This window comes from Diorhabda carinulata, chromosome 10 (assembly GCF_026250575.1).
Source record: "Diorhabda carinulata isolate Delta chromosome 10, icDioCari1.1, whole genome shotgun sequence".
Lineage (NCBI taxonomy): Eukaryota > Metazoa > Arthropoda > Insecta > Coleoptera > Chrysomelidae > Diorhabda > Diorhabda carinulata.
The window spans coordinates 15,632,421-15,648,185 of NC_079469.1; the positions used below are offsets into that span (position 1 = coordinate 15,632,421).

A 15,765-nucleotide genomic window follows, 5' to 3' on the forward strand; every position below is an offset into this window, starting at 1 on the left:
CTTCACTTTTAAATTTTTCTGATATTTTTGCTGCATATCTCGACTTTTACTCGAGGTGAGTTGTTTGTTTTGGACTAAAAACACTCAGTGAATAAAGTTTTTTCATTTTCTATATCATATGAGTGAATGGATTGAGTCTGAAGAGAATTAAGCGCCGAACAGAAACTTCAACTTCACTTTTAAATTTTTCTGATATTTTTGCTGCATATCTCGACTTTTACTCGAGGTGAGTTGTTTGTTTTGGACTAAAAACACTCAGTGAATAAAGTTTTTTCATTTTCTATATCATATGAGTGAATGGATTGAGTCTGAAGATAATTAAGGCGAGCAGAAACTTCAACTTCACTTTTAAATTTTTCTGATATTTTTGCTGCATATCTCGACTTTTACTCGAGGTGAGTTGTTTGTTTTGGACTAAAAACACTCAGTGAATCAAGCTTTTTCATTTTCTATATCATATGAGTGAATGGATTGAGTCTGAAGATAATTAAGCGCCGAACAGAAACTTCAACTTCACTTTTAAATTTTTCTGATATTTTTGCTGCATATCTCGACTTTTACTCGAGGTGAGTTGTTTGTTTTGGACTAAAAACACTCAGTGAATCAAGCTTTTTCATTTTCTATATCATATGAGTGAATGGATTGAGTCTGAAGAGAATTAAGCGCCGAACAGAAACTTCAACTTCACTTTTAAATTTTTCTGATATTTTTGCTGCATATCTCGACTTTTACTCGAGGTGAGTTGTTTGTTTTGGACTAAAAACACTCAGTGAATAAAGTTTTTTCATTTTCTATATCATATGAGTGAATGGATTGAGTCTGAAGAGAATTAAGCGCCGAACAGAAACTTCAACTTCACTTTTAAATTTTTCTGATATTTTTGCTGCATATCTCGACTTTTACTCGAGGTGAGTTGTTTGTTTTGGACTAAAAACACTCAGTGAATAAAGTTTTTTCATTTTCTATATCATATGAGTGAATGGATTGAGTCTGAAGAGAATTAAGCGCCGAACAGAAACTTCAACTTCACTTTTAAATTTTTCTGATATTTTTGCTGCATATCTCGACTTTTACTCGAGGTGAGTTGTTTGTTTTGGACTAAAAACACTCAGTGAATTAGGCTCTTTCATTTTTCATATCATATGAGTGATTTGAGTTGAGTTTTTTGTTACTAAGTTGACAAGAATTCCGGAAGAGCTTATTGAAAACCTGCCACCACGGCTAAACCGCAGCTGCTGAAATTTTCGAAAACATTTAGCGCACAGAACCTTTCGCGATTTTAATTGAATCGAGACTGGCGAGAGTGACGAATGTATCGAGCCAGAGCTGGAAAGCGATCCGTTCTTTGGAGCAAAATCGGACCGGAGTCGGATCGGAGGGGTTGTATGACAAGTATGTCTCGGCCATAAAAGAATTTCCCTCAGGGAATCGGCCCAAAAGAAGACCAAAAAGTCAAGTAATAAGTGATCTAAACAAAATGGGAATCCTTGGATTGTGGAGTAACACCCAGGACAGGAAAATAACGGAAGAAGCCAAAACGTGCAAAGAACTTTAGATTTAGATTGAATCTCACATGGAACGAATTGATTTAGCTGCTACTATTCCTATTGGAATGCGAATTTAATTATATATAATTAAAACAACGGTCATTCCAAATCGAATGATTTAATCCAAATAATTTCCGTCATATTATATCGATTTGAACTTGTTGACTAGACTATAACGAACTAAAAAGTTATTCAAGATCTTCTAGTATCTTCAAAACCTCGATCTATTCACTGTGTGTAGTTTTAATTCTCATTTACTAAAATTATCGTGTTTTTAAAAAGTTAATCTCCTTATCCGTAATCATGTATAAAGTATTATGCATTGTACATTCGACTTTGACAAGCTAATCTTTCTTATAAGTTTCTATTATCCTTTATTGTTGTAGCGGGCATAAGGAATTTCTTATTTTCTTTTATGAATAAATGAATTGAACATGTCTAAAGGGTTCGAAATTACAGAGACGTATTCAGACAATTCCAACAATTCGATACGATGTTTTCCATTCGGAAACGTAACTTGATATTCAGTTTCCACTTGGTTTAACACAAAAATGTCTTTATACTGCACATTACATCACTCAATAAGTCGTATGACCGTCACACAGATGGCGATACCATCGTCAAATCCGTATGACGTATCAACTTTCAAAAATTTATTGTTAATTTGGTGAATTTAAACGTGGTGGTACTAAAATCGATTAAAGTGAAAGCTCCGGTCGTCCAAATTAGGCGGTTACCCCATAAAAAAGTCCACGAATCGGTTATATTTAATCGTAAATTGAAGTTGAGGGCTCGAAAATATCAAAATATTGTTTTATTAAGTGCTTTTGCAATGTGTTTCACGAGTATTTCACTAGCCTCAAAAGAAATTGATGGAAACTATCACGAACTTTCCGTTTCTCTTCAAATCGAAATCGAAAATTTGTTAATTAGAATATATTCTACCTGAATCCGATGCTGTACGTCTCTCTCTCTCTCTTTTATAACCTTTTATCATTATAATTCTCAATATTGTGAAAATATTTACGCTTAATTTACTAGTCAGGTTAACATCAAATAAACGCTTGTCGGCCTCTTTTGATTATGGCTAACGTCTCAATCAATTACCAAAAATGACGTGTATGTTTAACGGAGTTTAGATTTAATGCCCGTCATTTTTATACAGATTTTCTCATTATTTATCACGTTTGATCGTTCACCTACAGATTTCATTATACAATGATAGCTACTCAAGTTTTGAGATGTGGCAACACCGATTTAAATATGTCAAATTAGACATTGCCATCATAAAGTTTGACATTTGACATTTGTGAACGTACTCACTCGGAACGTGTTGTCTATTCGAGTTGTTTACGAATACTTGAAACATTCTTCTTGTTCGCCAAAATCACTCATTATTTTGACCAAAAAATGCCCTGCTGGTGAAGGAATTAACGTAATATTGAAACTAGTATTCAAAGCAGTACAATTAAAATCGTGTCTATCATCTTGGATGTGTAAAACATACTATAACAAGTGATTTGTAAGTTAATAAACATACGAAATTCCTTAGTGTTTACTAATTTATAAAATACGTGAAGTTTCAAATATCTTTATCCAATATTATTTGATGAATGAATGAAGAACAAAAATAAAGTGTAAAGTCATGAATGGAAAGCAGATTTGACTTATTGTATACACGTAAAACGATTTACTCGTAGAAATATAATAAACATGGAAATTCCAAACAAATGTTATAACTATTAGAGTTTCAACCTTCATATACAAAGTGTTTCAAAAAAAAGGGATCTTTCTCTGTCAACAAGGATGGAAAATATCATTTTCCCACACTTTAAATTAAGATAACGCCATCTAGCGGCGGTAATGGAGTTATTAAATTTGAAAACAAATTTTCGCTGTTGACACATTTCTTAAGATATCTTAAGATATAAAAAAGATATCGAGATGCGGTTTTCGGTATTTTAATGTTAATTTAGTCAGTCAATGTAAGAACTTTGCATCCAGAATAAATTTTCAATTTACGTTAGTACGAACCTGCCTAATAGACTTTTGAAAACAAATTTTCGATGTTGACACATTTCTTAAGATATCTCAAGATATAAAAAAGATATCGAGATGCGGTTTTCGGTATTTTAATGTTAATTTAGTCAGTCAATGTAAGAACTTTGCATCCAGAATAAATTTTCAATTTACGTTAGTACGAACCAGCCTAATAGACTTTTGAAAACAAATTTTCGCTGTTGACACATTTCTCAAGATATCTCAAGATATAAAAAAGATATCGAGAAGCGGTTTTCGGTATTTTAATGTTAATTTGGTTAGTTAATGTAAGAACTTTGCATCCAGAATAAATTTTCAATTTACGTTAGTACGAACCTGCCTAATAGACTTTTGAAAACAAATTTTCGATGTTGACACATTTCTTAAGATATCTCAAGATATAAAAAAGATATCGAGATGCGGTTTTCGGTATTTTAATGTTAATTTAGTCAGTCAATGTAAGAACTTTGCATCCAGAATAAATTTTCAATTTACGTTAGTACGAACCAGCCTAATAGACTTTTGAAAACAAATTTTCGCTGTTGACACATTTCTCAAGATATCTCAGAATATAAAAAAGATATCGAGATGCGGTTTTCGGTATTTTAATGTTAATTTGGTTAGTTAATGTAAGAACTTTGCATCCAGAATAAATTTTCAATTTACGTTAGTACGAACCTGCCTAATAGACTTTTGAAAACAAATTTTCGATGTTGACACATTTCTTAAGATATCTCAAGATATAAAAAAGATATCGAGATGCGGTTTTCGGTATTTTAATGTTAATTTAGTCAGTCAATGTAAGAACTTTGCATCCAGAATAAATTTTCAATTTACGTTAGTACGAACCAGCCTAATAGACTTTTGAAAACAAATTTTCGCTGTTGACACATTTCTCAAGATATCTCAGAATATAAAAAAGATATCGAGATGCGGTTTTCGGTATTTTAATGTTAATTTAGTCAGTCAATGTAAGAACTTTGCATCCAGAATAAATTTTCAATTTACGTTAGTGCGAACCTGCCTAATAGACTTTTGAAAACAAATTTTCGCTGTTGACACATTTCTCAAGATATCTTAAGATATAAAAAAGATATCGAGATGCGGTTTTCGGTATTTAAATGTTAATTTAGTCAGTCAATGTAAGAACTTTGCATCCAGAATAAATTTTCAATTTACGTTAGTGCGAACCTGCCTAATAGACTTTTGAAAACAAATTTTCGCTGTTGACACATTTCTCAAGATATCTTAAGATATAAAAAAGATATCGAGATGCGGTTTTCGGTATTTAAATGTTAATTTAGTCAGTCAATGTAAGAACTTTGCATCCAGAATAAATTTTCAATTTACGTTAGTACGAACCAGCCTAATAGACTTTTGAAAACAAATTTTCGCTGTTGACATATTTCTTAAGATATCTCAAGATATAAAAAAGATATCGAGATGCGGTTTTCGGTATTTTAATGTTAATTTAGTCAGTCAATGTAAGAACTTTGCATCCAGAATAAATTTTCAATTTACGTTAGTGCGAACCTGCCTAATAGACTTTTGAAAACAAATTTTCGCTGTTGACACATTTCTCAAGATATCTTAAGATATAAAAAAGATATCGAGATGCGGTTTTCGGTATTTAAATGTTAATTTAGTCAGTCAATGTAAGAACTTTGCATCCAGAATAAATTTTCAATTTACGTTAGTGCGAACCTGCCTAATAGACTTTTGAAAACAAATTTTCGCTGTTGACACATTTCTCAAGATATCTTAAGATATAAAAAAGATATCGAGATGCGGTTTTCGGTATTTAAATGTTAATTTAGTCAGTCAATGTAAGAACTTTGCATCCAGAATAAATTTTCAATTTACGTTAGTACGAACCAGCCTAATAGACTTTTGAAAACAAATTTTCGCTGTTGACATATTTCTTAAGATATCTCAAGATATAAAAAAGATATCGAGATGCGGTTTTCGGTATTTTAATGTTAATTTAGTCAGTCAATGTAAGAACTTTGCATCCAGAATAAATTTTCAATTTACGTTAGTACGAACCTGCCTAATAGACTTTTGAAAACAAATTTTCGATGTTGACACATTTCTTAAGATATCTCAAGATATAAAAAAGATATCGAGATGCGGTTTTCGGTATTTTAATGTTAATTTAGTCAGTCAATGTAAGAACTTTGCATCCAGAATAAATTTTCAATTTACGTTAGTACGAACCAGCCTAATAGACTTTTGAAAACAAATTTTCGCTGTTGACACATTTCTCAAGATATCTCAGAATATAAAAAAGATATCGAGATGCGGTTTTCGGTATTTTAATGTTAATTTGGTTAGTTAATGTAAGAACTTTGCATCCAGAATAAATTTTCAATTTACGTTAGTACGAACCTGCCTAATAGACTTTTGAAAACAAATTTTCGATGTTGACACATTTCTTAAGATATCTCAAGATATAAAAAAGATATCGAGATGCGGTTTTCGGTATTTTAATGTTAATTTAGTCAGTCAATGTAAGAACTTTGCATCCAGAATAAATTTTCAATTTACGTTAGTACGAACCAGCCTAATAGACTTTTGAAAACAAATTTTCGCTGTTGACACATTTCTCAAGATATCTCAGAATATAAAAAAGATATCGAGATGCGGTTTTCGGTATTTTAATGTTAATTTAGTCAGTCAATGTAAGAACTTTGCATCCAGAATAAATTTTCAATTTACGTTAGTACGAACCAGCCTAATAGACTTTTGAAAACAAATTTTCGCTGTTGACACATTTCTCAAGATATCTCAAGATATAAAAAAGATATCGAGAAGCGGTTTTCGGTATTTAAATGTTAATTTAGTCAGTCAATGTAAGAACTTTGCATCCAGAATAAATTTTCAATTTACGTTAGTACGAACCTGCCTAATAGACTTTTGAAAACAAATTTTCGATGTTGACACATTTCTTAAGATATCTCAAGATATAAAAAAGATATCGAGATGCGGTTTTCGGTATTTTAATGTTAATTTAGTCAGTCAATGTAAGAACTTTGCATCCAGAATAAATTTTCAATTTACGTTAGTACGAACCAGCCTAATAGACTTTTGAAAACAAATTTTCGCTGTTGACACATTTCTCAAGATATCTCAGAATATAAAAAAGATATCGAGATGCGGTTTTCGGTATTTTAATGTTAATTTGGTTAGTTAATGTAAGAACTTTGCATCCAGAATAAATTTTCAATTTACGTTAGTACGAACCTGCCTAATAGACTTTTGAAAACAAATTTTCGATGTTGACACATTTCTTAAGATATCTCAAGATATAAAAAAGATATCGAGATGCGGTTTTCGGTATTTTAATGTTAATTTAGTCAGTCAATGTAAGAACTTTGCATCCAGAATAAATTTTCAATTTACGTTAGTACGAACCAGCCTAATAGACTTTTGAAAACAAATTTTCGCTGTTGACACATTTCTCAAGATATCTCAGAATATAAAAAAGATATCGAGATGCGGTTTTCGGTATTTTAATGTTAATTTGGTTAGTTAATGTAAGAACTTTGCATCCAGAATAAATTTTCAATTTACGTTAGTACGAACCTGCCTAATAGACTTTTGAAAACAAATTTTCGATGTTGACACATTTCTTAAGATATCTCAAGATATAAAAAAGATATCGAGATGCGGTTTTCGGTATTTTAATGTTAATTTAGTCAGTCAATGTAAGAACTTTGCATCCAGAATAAATTTTCAATTTACGTTAGTACGAACCAGCCTAATAGACTTTTGAAAACAAATTTTCGCTGTTGACACATTTCTCAAGATATCTCAGAATATAAAAAAGATATCGAGATGCGGTTTTCGGTATTTTAATGTTAATTTAGTCAGTCAATGTAAGAACTTTGCATCCAGAATAAATTTTCAATTTACGTTAGTGCGAACCTGCCTAATAGACTTTTGAAAACAAATTTTCGCTGTTGACACATTTCTCAAGATATCTTAAGATATAAAAAAGATATCGAGATGCGGTTTTCGGTATTTAAATGTTAATTTAGTCAGTCAATGTAAGAACTTTGCATCCAGAATAAATTTTCAATTTACGTTAGTGCGAACCTGCCTAATAGACTTTTGAAAACAAATTTTCGCTGTTGACACATTTCTCAAGATATCTTAAGATATAAAAAAGATATCGAGATGCGGTTTTCGGTATTTAAATGTTAATTTAGTCAGTCAATGTAAGAACTTTGCATCCAGAATAAATTTTCAATTTACGTTAGTACGAACCAGCCTAATAGACTTTTGAAAACAAATTTTCGCTGTTGACATATTTCTTAAGATATCTCAAGATATAAAAAAGATATCGAGAAGCGGTTTTCGGTATTTTAATGTTAATTTGGTTAGTTAATGTAAGAACTTTGCATCCAGAATAAATTTTCAATTTACGTTAGTACGAACCAGCCTAATAGACTTTTGAAAACAAATTTTCGCTGTTGACACATTTCTTAAGATATCTCAAGATATAAAAAAGATATCGAGATGCGGTTTTCGGTATTTTAATGTTAATTTAGTCAGTCAATGTGAGAACGACGAATTTTACATGAAACTTTTGACATGCGAAAAGTGTGTGTCAAACTGGTGACTTAAACTCTCACATTTGAACAATGGACACTTAGAATGCGATTAAGAATGACTCAAACTTAGTAAAAACATTAAAAGGAACTCTATCGAAGTTGTAAGATAACAGACAGAAAAAGACTTCGTGCACTGTTTGGAACAATATAAGATTTCAATGTAGCGATTTAGGGATAAATCTCGAAGGTGATTCCGTTATTCAATAACCACACCTTGTATATAAGAGTTGTATGAACATGTGCAATTAAATAAATAGACAGAGCGAAAACTATTCATAATATTTTCACGTTGAAAAGACAACCGATATATCAGATTAATCGTTGGAACATTTGTATTTTCATCACCCAAAATTAATGATCTCACATTCGATGTATTTTAAGCTAAACCAAATATATTTATAGCTCAGTTATTTTTTTTACTGTTCATAATATCATAGAATCAGAGAGGGATTTAGGTAGATCGCAGAAATTGATAATTTAATCAAAAATGAGGCCAAGAAACGGAAAAATAGATCGAAATGATAACAAACTTCATTCGGGGTTGAAATTTACTACACCGAAGGTCCCAAGAAAGATGAACTTGTTGGATTTGGATACTAAGGTGGTTCAAATTTAGTAACGGGACTGCGCGCCTAGAGGGCGCCCTAAATATCTTGTCTATACACGTCCCAAAACACGTTTCCGTCACTATTATAGTATTTTTGCAATAGCGGTTTGCTAAAAATTGTTGCGAGAGGCCTAAGTGGATAATTCTCTATCTCGTACGCATTTTTTTGAGTGGTGTAAGGGCTTTGGTGAGGGTCGAGAGAGTACTAAAAATGACCAGCGCCCAGGTTGCCCTGTCACTGTTTCAACAGTGACCAAAACCAACCAAATTGTGCGTGCAGATCGTCGAATGAGCCTCCGGATGATTGCCGCCGATAAAAAAACGGTTAAAAAAATTTTTCACGAGAAATTACAACAAATCTGACCCCTGACCGAAAGTTTTTGCGTCTGCTCAGATTTCCTTGAAAGGTTAGAAAGATTTGAGTCGATGGAAGCGGTTTTATCATGAAGGAATCATAAAAATATACGTCAGATAAAACCTGTCCCTGTTTTTACATCATTTCATTCGAATTTCTGGTTTTATACGTACAAAAATAATTCTTCGTTAGACAAATTAATCTGCTTTTATAACTTAAACTTTAAGATGCTTATTTAATGCATACAAATGAAGAACCGTAATTCAAAACTAAGTGTATTTAATGCACCACGCTGAGCGAGTAATTTAGTTATATAAAGGAAACGAATTTTGTGTTTCCGTCTGGTAAACTTTTGGTAAAGTTTTGGTACTATATCTTTGTTGTTTGTTGTATTCCTGAGGAAAGTTTCACGTGGAAGAGATAAAATAGTATAAAACACGCTTTTATAATTTATTTCTTAATAAAGTAAAGAGTTTACACAATATTTCAGTATAAACTAATATATTTTGTATCCTATATATGATGATTCTTCTTCTTCTTCGATAGCGATCGTTAAAATTCGACTTTTTACATGATGATACTACGATTTTCGATGATTCACATATAAGTGCCGTGAAAACAGTGATCACAAATAAGTGCTATGATATATAATTCGAAGACTGCTTCATAATACTGTTTGAAGCTGTTTAAACCTTATACAAAGAAGTTCCTGCGTCGTTTCTTGACGCAGTAGACCAAGTAACGTCATCGGCGTGAAGGCTAAGACTGTCTTGAAATGAATTGACGCTCAAAAAATTACTCCTCTACGATGATAACGCACCGGTTCACATCTGCGTCGTCTCAAGGGCAAAACTGGTCGATTTGAACTACAAAAAGCTGCTCCATCCACTACGTTTCTCAGATTTGGACCCATGAAACTTTTAGATTAAATCTCGCTGGACAGAAATTTGTTGTTTTGTTGTCCTTTTTTAGTATTACTTTCGTATACATGCAAAAATTCAATTGATACCATTTGTACTTAATATAGCTTGACCACAAGTGGCTTTTGAGGAAATTTGGGTGAATCTGATTGAGGTACATTCGAATCAAACGATTTGAAAGCATCAACTGCTTCTTCAGGTGTTAAAAAACGTTGACCTCGCAACCAAACAAAGACTTAGTACGATATCAATTCGATGGTTTAACTTAACTTAAAAACATTTTTGAACTAATAGCATTGTCGTCTTCTGCGATTCGTTTCCCTTTTTCGAAATACTAGAATAACGTTCAGAATTGACCATTCTACGTTTCTTTAATGGAACGATGGCGACTTCGTTGCCTTTCACGATGTTATAGACGTCTATTGAAGCACCTCGATTGAATTTGGAAGTCGTAGCGTGTGTATCGACACACACATTCACAATATAAAATGTCAAAGTCAAACTTCATTATGTCAATGTCATATTTGACATATTGAAACCAGTGCTGCCCTCGTAACGCAAAAAGGAAACATCAATGTCAATGTAGGAGATGTACAAAATGTCTGAACGTCTTGGTTGAATCAATTTCACGAAAATAGATTCTGGAAAATGGCGTTAAGTTCACGGGAAATTAAGACTTTCACACAGTTCCATGAAAATATCGGTTACTTTTGGAAAATCTTGTGAATTTTATAATTGAAATCGGTGTTATCATATTTCAATACTTTAATAGTGACCCTCGTACATAGAAAGTTTAAAAAAAAATGCAATCAAACAAAGTCCAATCCTGTTGAATTCCAGATTTGAAATAAAGGTTTAAATAAAATCGAAATTCTAATATACGTCGTTTAATCTGAAAGAAATATCAGGAGGTTCATTCAAGCTCTAATTGATTTTACGAGAATAGAATACAAGATATTTGAATACGTAAAAATAGTCCTTCAATAAAAATAGTTATAAATACATTAGTTTGTTATACAGGATATCACAAAAATGTGATTGAACAGAAAATATCAGAATGATATTGCTACAGATGGTGTCTTAGAAATAATGTCGAGTTTTCTTTTTTAATAAAAGTGATAAATATGAAATTCGTGGAATAATCAAGACATTAATGGGAACAAAAGTTCGGTGGGTGGATGACAAATAAAAATATAACCTAAAAAACATCTCGCAACATAACCTCTTATTACCAGCTAGCTTCACACCTGTCAAAACACACTTAACTACGCCCTCAAAATTGAAATATTATAATTTTTTTTTATTCGTCACTTCACTTAATGAAATCTTCTTCCAACAATTACACTCTAACTAATTTAAAGTCAATTCGCCATTCCGAACAACTAACCGTACTACCAACTGTCAAAAACTAATTATTATTATTATCACCGACTGTTGGTGATGTTTCCATTGATCGAAGCAGTGCTGGAAGTCTTCTTTGGTGAGGGTCTTCAGGAGCGTCGTCGTTTTTTGCTTTAACGCTTCCATCGACTCAAATCGGGTCCCTTTCAAAGCAGATCTTTTGGTCAGGAGTCAGATTTTTTGGAACAAACTTTTGTCAAGTGTAAAATTTTTTGAACCGTTTCTTTATCGACGTTTACAGCCTCGGAAATCATCCGGAGGCTCATTCGACGATGTGTACGCACGATTTGGTTGATTTTGGTCACTGTTTCCGGAGTTGAAACAATCGCAGGGCGACCTGGGCGTTGAGAATTGTCCCCATAGGCCTTTCGCAACAATTTATACCAAACTGCTATTGCTCAAATACTATAATAGTAGATAATAACCTAATTTTACCGAACTAAAATTCTTCCATTTTACAAAATCACGAAAATGATATTAAAACAAACGACACAAGTAAAACTTCCTGTTAACGAGATTCAAAGTCGTTTTATTGTTAATGTCTCTAATCAAATTCTTTCATCTATTCGTTTAGATGCGATTATCGTAAGTCGGAACACATCACCTCTTTTCTTATCTAATTTTTATCTTCTTCCTAACGTCTCCATTAAGTTAATCTTGTCGCGGTTAGTGGATCTATCACGTCTTTTATTAGTATCTCGATGTAAAAGCGGTGGAAATTAAATACCCTACGATGCTATTAAGTGTATTAGGTGAGAGATACGAACAGTACTTTGGAAAAGTACCACACGGCCGATTTTATAATACGTTTAAAGGAAGCTTTGAATTTGAAGTTTCACAGAAATGATTCGCTTCAACACATTAAAGTCTCTTTAAACGGCGAACGTTATGGTGAACATGGTCTAGCTAGTCAAAAGTGGTTTGCACGATTTAAAAGTGGTGATTTTGACTTGAAAGTCGCTGAACGTCCTGGGCAACCAAAAAAGTTTGAAGATGATAAAGAACTGGGAGCGTTACTCGATGAAGATTGTTACCAAACACAAGAAGAGCTCGCGGAATCTTTGGGTGTCACTCCAGCAGCCATTTTAAAACGTTTAAAACCAGCTGGATATTTTCAAAAGCAAGGAAATTGGGCTCCACATGAACTCATGGTACGAGGACGTACGAAATGCCGCTGGAACTCAACAGAAGGAAGTCATTTTTGTATCGGATTGTTACTGGTGATCCATTACGACAACCCCAAGAGTAAAAAATCATACGTGAAATCCGGCCAACCAGTCAATTCAAAGGCAAATCCGAATATCCACGGCGCGAAGGTCATGGATCAGAAGGGTGTGCTATACTATGAGCTGCTAGCTCCGGGTAAAACCATCAATGGAGAACGCTACCGAACACAATTAAACAATGGATAGGAAATTTCATCTCACCCGCCTTATAGCCCAGATCTTGCCCCATCTGACTACCATTTGCATTTTAGTATCGAAGCATGTTTCCATTCTGATTGATGTGTAAAAAAACACTGAATTCCCAATTTATTTTTGATCTACGGTGGATTACCCATCGATTCGATGCTTTGACTGTACAAAAACGATTTTTTATTGGTTAATAACTTTCAATAACACCTAATAAATCAAATAAACGCACGTGCACCCCGGTCGCTTCCGAAAATTGTACTGAACACAGTCAACAAAAGTTGGATGCGTAATTAACACGTTTCAAGACAAGTTTCAACTTGTGATGATTCATTAGTTGAACAATAACATTTCGACTGGGTCAAACTTTTCTCACTACAGTTTTCATTCAACGTTGATCAACTAAACTTTTGAGAACGCGTCTTTAGTTTCGGGTTAGATCGATGGTTCGTCGCCTGTCACTATCTTATAGTCGTCTATGTTTCTTGACACCAATTGACGCGAGCTTTTTTTGAGCGATTGTCTGATTGTCAAATTTATGCCGTATCCGATGAGAACGAATACTTTTTGAAGGCCAAACGTTCATGCAATATTGAATGAAATTCATCTTATAATGAAGTGCGACCACGATCAACCAAAATGAATGTTTCAAGTATATGTACGTCCACCATTAAAAATGTCAAACTTCATTATGTCAGATGTGTCAGATTCACATCAGTGTTGCCATATTTGAAAAGTTTAGTATCACAGTAAGGCCAATGACCCGTTTAGAACGCGCGAAACAGTTAACCTCATTTAAAACCGTCACAAATGATAAATGTATGAAATTTTGTATGGAATGGTCGAAAAACCGTTTCCGTTTTGAGATATAGGCCAGAATTTGTTCGAAAAGTGTTTAAAAAATAAGCAAAGTTCTGATTAAAACAGTACATTGACTCAAAAAACATAAATCCTTGCATACCTGGCCTATACAGATTATTTTCATTAAAAAAAAGGTACACAATTATACATTAACCTTTAGTCACCTCGTTAAAGGTACGATAAATATAATTTCCATGACAATTTTCTCGCGAATTACTAAAAATGAAAACATAATCGTTATATTGTTATAATTTAAGAGCGGTATATTGAATAGCGAAGATGAATCCACCAGATAGAGATCCGATACGTCGATTTGGAAGGTTACATTACGACGATAACCGTATTATTATAATTTAACATGGTTAATATGTGAAAAATATAGTGCGGCGTTTTGAAAAAACAACGAATATCGATAATGGTAGTGACCGTAATGCGGATCGTTTTATTTTTAACCAAAATAAAAATAATCTCTGATCCTGATACGATATTTTTTCATAAAATTAATGTTGGTATGTCTCTACTATAAGTCAGTCCACATCTGTGATTCCCAAAACGGTACAGGTGGATCACCGGGAGTCCACGCGAGACTCCACGGGGGTGTACAAGTTTCGAGCGATAGAAGATCATCTAAAAAGGTAGAAAGAAATCAAAAAGCAACGATGATGTCTTAAAATATCTCATTATCCATAGCAACAACTCGAAAATCGTACACCAATTAAGAAGGGTTAATTTAACCTGGTGTTGAAGAGGTTTCGGAAACTGTTCTGCACAAATCTTCAGACAAATCTGGAGATAATTGATGAGGAGCTACTATTCGTGATAATTTTGCAGTCGAACACTCAATATTCAATGTCCTGAGTCAGTTTTTCGATTGGTCAAGTTTGCTTTTTGTGATATCAACTCACAGCACAATCAATCGAAATTTAATTGGAGCTTTGTTTACTCGATTATATTATCGAATAATTAACCCGTCAAGTAATCAATTCTAACCTTTTTTTTTTTCGAAAACTGTTAGACCACAACGCAACGTTTCTCTTTTTTGAGATTTGGAAATTGGTACTGATGAAGTTCCAGCGGATCCAGAACAAATTTCGATAGTCAAAATTTTCAAGAAAGTGTTGATGTAGATTGTACTAATCTGGGGTTGTTTTTTCCCCGGAGATGGACGCCACCCCTACTCGAGGGTCAGTAATTTATCGTTAAAAATAAGTGCGGAAATCGATAAATTGATTAGTTCTAAGCAACTTTTGTTTAAAGTTAGTTTCTTCGTCTTTTCGACTGATGGTCGATCTAAAATTCTGAATTTCCACGTGTTTCTCGAGGTCATAATTTTATTTTCCACCCGGTATAATGCATTTGTTCATCACAAACATTCATCAAAAATTGAATATTGAAACGAAATAAAATTCGAGGAATCTAAATTTCCACACAAATAATGTGGCAGTGAACTTAAATATCATTATTCTGAAATATTTAAAATTTAAAAAAAAAATATTTGTGTGGTTTATAATAAATCTTGACGATTTTTTTTGCAGGTTGTGAACTCTCATGGGGTGATTGGTAGTCTAGACGATCACCAAGAAGAATGTTCTGCTTGTCTGAAAGGATCGTGCAGAAGTGTCAGTGGAATCTACACAAGACCCGATCTACCACCGGGTTATTCGCTGGTGGCACAAATACCTGCAGGAGCTTGCAGGATCTTAGTTCAGCAGTTGAAACATACCAGAAATTTTATGGGTAAATCGAATATCGCATCGTGATTTTAGAGATTTTAGTATTTGCGAATTTATATTATATACAGTATAGTACAGTTTTCACGAGTTATTACGATATTTTATTGAGCTCGTTGGAAAAAAAAACAGTTTTTCGTATAATGCCTGTCATCTAATAGCGATTTTCTCTCTTTGTGAAACCATAATCGGCTTATCAACGTAGATAAGGAACCCAGAGTTGTACTCGATATAATTAGCGAAGATAATTTCAGTAAAATTAAATCCAACAATTTG

General features: G+C 33.1%; 1 protein-coding gene across 1 annotated transcript in view; it reads left to right on the forward strand.

The window, feature by feature from the left end:
• The window catches only part of LOC130898812 (thrombospondin type-1 domain-containing protein 4), a 219,073-nt gene that overhangs the window by 193,014 nt on the left and 10,294 nt on the right, over positions 1–15,765 (forward strand). Inside the window, exon 7 of the mRNA XM_057808350.1 lies at positions 15,295–15,496. Within this exon, the coding sequence (XP_057664333.1) occupies positions 15,295–15,496 (202 nt within the window). The remainder of the gene's footprint in view (positions 1–15,294; positions 15,497–15,765) is intronic.